A 4,728-nucleotide genomic window follows, 5' to 3' on the forward strand; every position below is an offset into this window, starting at 1 on the left:
GGGGGGGGTCGAGGATCATAGGGTGACTACGGGAATTATGCCGAAAAAGATGAGATAAAGTTGACCATGACCCATGGACGTTCGAAAGAGAATAGAATTACTAATTCTACGAAAGAAAATGACATTTGAATGAGTGTATGTAATCGTTACAAGCTATTTGGGTCAGGTGTACTGCGGAACGTTTCGGGCGGGGGCATAGTATTGTAACCGTTCTATTTACGGCGAGTAGTGTTCGTGTAGATCGTCGAGGGACCTGTAGTAGCGGCAGCAGGGCGGCTGCTGCGCGTGCGCGTGCCGGAAGTCGTCGTCTATGTCGAGCACATTAGCGAGCAGCGACTTGGAGGAGCGCTCGCGCAACTCGAGATCGGGCGGGGGAGGCGCGCGCGCCGGCGGCGGCGTCGTCGCCGACCCCGGCCGCGACATTCGCAGGATCCACGGCAGCCAGTACAAGAACACGCACCGGATCTATACATAAAAATATTGTTTGATAAGTTTGATAGGATTTTGTAAACAAGAACAGAGTGTATTGAAATTCTAAATATTTTGTGTTAAAAGTTGTATTTTCCCCTGAAGCAATAGTGAACACGGTTTCAAATCATTGAAGAAAATACAAATCGGAAATCTCTCTGGAAATTGAAATGTGCAACGTGAAAACATACCCAATCACTCATTTCGTGTGTGTCTGCGTGCCGATGGTGGTAGTTGAGGATAAGTATAGTTGATACGACTGAAGAGGCCACCATGAACATGATGCAGTTGAAATATGTACCCAGAAGTGGAACTGCGTCTGAAGTCGCCGGCATTGTCTCCGCTACCATGTTTAGAAACACCGTCAGCGACAGCAGAATTGTTACACCTAAACAAAAATGTAGTGCTCATAAATATTGAAAAGTAGCAACATAGAGTATTGAATAGAGAGTACATACCTAAAGAAAGTTTTTCGCCGGAGTCGGGTGGTAAAGTGAACCCCAAAAGTGCCATAGAGGCGATCAACACGCAGGGTACGATAAGATTGAAGAAATAGTACAGCGTTTTCCGTCGGATCACGACTGCAAATGTGATATCGATGTACGGCTCCGGACAGCAATTGTAATAGATCTCATTTCGCTTCCCCGGAACCCCTAAGTAAACACACAATAAACATAACATAAAAATCGTTTAGTTCTAATTAAAACTTTTGAAATTCAATACTTTTTACCCTTTACCTATTAGTTCCCATTCGCCGTTTGTCACAAAACTGCTTATATCACCCCCGGCTTCATCTTGTAATTGCAAGTCAAGCTAAAAACAAAGGGAATTAAAAGAATGTAATAAACAACGTCAATTCTAATTGTATTTGAATTTAACGATTAGCATATCAACTTACTTGGTATCCATCGTATGTCCAGCTGCCAAACTTCATCTCGCAGCGTTGGTCGTCGAAAGGGAACCAGGTGATATCAATTTTGCAGGTGCTTTTAAAGATACCCGGCGGCACGTACAGACACGAGCCGTTGTTACGAACCACCACATTAGTCGGATATGTGCTATCAAATCCTTCGTCCGCGCTTTATAAATAAATCAATAATTAGAATTATATTATTTCTAATTAATTTAATTTTATAGTGTGTAGGTTTAAATGTTCTGATTTAATTTGTTTTTATTTTACTAATTATTTATTCTTTCAAATTCGCAAGTTGCAAACAATGTTAAGATAGTAGGCATAGAAAGTCGGTGATGAAAACAAAATGGTTGCGTTTCTTTTAGCGAATGAAAGTAAATAAACGAATTTGTGAATGAAGAGTATGATTATAATTTGTTAAGTCGTTGTATATCAGTTTGAAAGTCAACCTACCTATTGTACATGAGTACGTCAGGTTTCCATAACCTGTGAGGTGGTACTCGCAAATCTTTGACACCACCAAAGTCCGAAGTGTTCCACCTTAAGTTCATATCATTCCATTCCTAGGAACAATCACCATTGTAATTTGTATTGTATTTTTATCAATTGAAACAACGTATTTATAATAAGAACAAAATATTAACGGCTGCGGTTGTTAAGCGCCCGTACTACATTACAGAGAAAGAAAGGAACACTTATTTGTAATGATAACGGAAAAGTAAGGTTTAAAAATAGTTGGAGAAAATCAAAGGAAATAAAATATGAAAGATATTTTTCGTAATAAGTATGAATCCCGGCTGATAGTCGGATATTGCAAATACCCTGGCCGCCGCAAACCCCTATATTGAGACAAAATCAATAGGAACGCGATCCCAGTCACTGAATCGTGTATTCAGGGGTTTTAGAAAAAAAATATGAAACTCAACAAAAATGTTTTGTTATAAGAAAAAATAACAAGATTGATATAAAAGGCGCTTAACAACTTTGCAAGAAAATTACAAACAAATAATGATGTCAAATATTTTAGAAGTAAATGCAAGACAGGGCATTGCCCTGCAGCTGCCTTATAAAACTGACGTTTTACGTGAACGAAATGGTTACAACGTGTAGCCCTTAGTTATACTCACGATTTATTCGTAATGTGCACGCAATAGGCAAAAGCATCACTATAACATATTTTTAAAGTGATATTTAGATAAAGCCAACTGAAAGTATTATTACAATACTATTTAAGAAGGTGCTCTATGCAAATTAGGAAAAATACTTCATATCAGAGTCTCTAATTAATGATGTTATTTTAAAATTGTCAATTTAAAAATAATTATTTTCATTGATGTGTTTTTATCTTTTCTATGACGTCATACTTACTAATTTCAGCCAGATGTTAGTTATTAATAGCTGATTCTTCTCGTCCTGTGAAAAAACTTCTTGTTAGGTTTATTAACGTTAGCAAACATAATTATAACACAATTCTCAATCAATTGATAAAACATGATAATTAAACTGTGTAATGAGGGTGGTTATAAAATGTATCAAGTAGATTAAAAAATAAATGTGAATGGATATAAAAAAAAAAAACAGGAAAACAGAATTGAGTGGGCGTAACAACAAAAGTGAGAAAGGAGTGTTATGAGGGAAAGTTAGAAACATTTGGGAAACAAAAACTTGTGTCTATTCCACAGAAAGAGTTGAAAAACCAGAAAGATGATAGATATCATACCACGTCGATGATCTGCATGAGCGTGAGGCCGAAGGACAGTTGTAGCGGGTCGCTCTCGTTGACGACAGGCCGCTCCAGCACGTTGTAGTGGTCCAGCAGGTGGTGAAGCAGCCGCTTCTCGTGGTAACCACACCACACCCCTTAGTAACATATTTTTTCTTACAATCATTCGGCTATATTATATGAACTCAGATTGCGATAAGTAGCTTTTGTCATAACTTCAAGATATATTGCTTCAAAAGAAAATAAAGATCGAGAGGGGAAATATCGATAAACATTTCAAAAATGGACATTATGCTTAATTGAATTATCATCGCTTGTATGCGCTACATTGTGGATGTTTTGGCTATCATTCAAATGATACGAGGTCATTCGGTATTGAGGAAAATTTTTGCAAGGCAATTGAATTGCGATGCATTAACACGAATTGATTACAGCAGTTGAATGCTCAACGACGTTCCTCTCTCTTTGTAACTAGGCTACCGCACACATTAGTCACATCGGCATTCCAACTCCGCCTAGATTTGATTCTTTAATGTTCTGTACATAACCTGATAGTATAGTATAATAGCGAGACAACTAGATCACATGGGCCATGCCTACATTTCATTGACAACGAATTCATTTTAACACGTAAACTAAATAAACCTTTTATTGAAGCTATCCGAGATGTACAAAAAGAAACAAAGCTCAACGGAAATTCTAGAGTTTAATTTTACAAACATTACTGTTCTGGTCATGGAAATTGCCCACCACCGTTTACCTAACTTTGATAATTCAATAACAAAAGTAATTCGCTATAATTGTAAACATTTTTTGCTAGCATTTATACTATCTGGTTGTACCAGGCTGGTAACCAAGCGCTAAGCTTTCGTTTCGAGTCGATCTTCTAGACACTGACCATCTTTCTCAAAACCGATGCAATAAATATGCTGTCACTCTCTTACTAGTACATCAAGTACACTCTTATGTGGTTCACGGGAACTTCATAAGAGTCTGATAGACATCGTCGAGGGCCTCCCTTAGGGACGTTTAACTAATACTGGGTGTGTCCATTAGCGACAAGATGTAGTTAACAGTGACTTACAACATGCAATACTTGAGATGTAAGTTTGGAGTAAGAAAGGAGTTCTGAATACATTTTTCGAAACAAGATATCTTAGTATTGAACTGTTTGTGGCCGTCTTAGGCATTTTACTATAGTACTTTTTGAACTATAGTATACTACTATAGTAAAGTATAGTACTATATATAACTGTTATAAAGCTTATATGAGGCATAGGAAAAGTAAAATGGGGGTGTCTGAGCGTAACCCAGGACCGCTGAGAATTCAAGTTAGCATTCAGAAATACTAAAGTAACGTAACTATATCAATATTTTATGAAAGAAGAACTTTATGGTAATAAGATTAAGTAATGTGATCAGTTGGAAATGTTGTCAATAGAATTTGCAAATGAATGTTTGTTGGACAGGTTCGGGGATGAAACTTTAAAATTTGGTGAGATTTTTTTTGGTTTTCTCACAATTCATGTGTTATATGGAAAATTATGATTTAGTACGGGAATGAATGGAATATTTCATATGATCTTACCCCTCGGCCACATGAGGGCGAGCAGCAGCAGCAGCA

General features: G+C 37.4%; 1 protein-coding gene across 2 annotated transcripts in view; it reads right to left on the minus strand.

Annotated features, from left to right (window-relative positions):
• The window catches only part of LOC106100750 (neuronal acetylcholine receptor subunit alpha-7-like), a 6,811-nt gene extending 2,089 nt beyond the window's left edge, over positions 1–4,722 (minus strand). The window contains exons 1-9 of one of the 2 annotated variants that reach the window (XM_013279770.1): positions 4,693–4,722; positions 3,102–3,241; positions 2,750–2,794; positions 1,835–1,944; positions 1,367–1,547; positions 1,206–1,281; positions 927–1,121; positions 660–856; positions 254–465 (exon numbers count right to left, since the gene is read on the minus strand). In XM_013279770.1, the coding sequence (XP_013135224.1) occupies positions 254–465; positions 660–856; positions 927–1,121; positions 1,206–1,281; positions 1,367–1,547; positions 1,835–1,944; positions 2,750–2,794; positions 3,102–3,241; positions 4,693–4,705 (1,169 nt within the window). In that variant the 5' untranslated portion in view covers positions 4,706–4,722. Of the gene's footprint in view, positions 1–220; positions 466–659; positions 857–926; positions 1,122–1,205; positions 1,282–1,366; positions 1,548–1,834; positions 1,945–2,749; positions 2,795–3,101; positions 3,242–4,692 lie in introns of both variants that reach the window. The other variant, XM_013279769.1, reaches the window with a different exon arrangement.
• Between the last annotated feature and the right edge of the window lie 6 nt (positions 4,723–4,728).

Source organism: Papilio polytes, unplaced genomic scaffold (assembly GCF_000836215.1).
Source record: "Papilio polytes unplaced genomic scaffold, Ppol_1.0 DF824047.1, whole genome shotgun sequence".
In the NCBI taxonomy this organism is placed as follows: Eukaryota; Metazoa; Arthropoda; class Insecta; order Lepidoptera; family Papilionidae; genus Papilio; species Papilio polytes.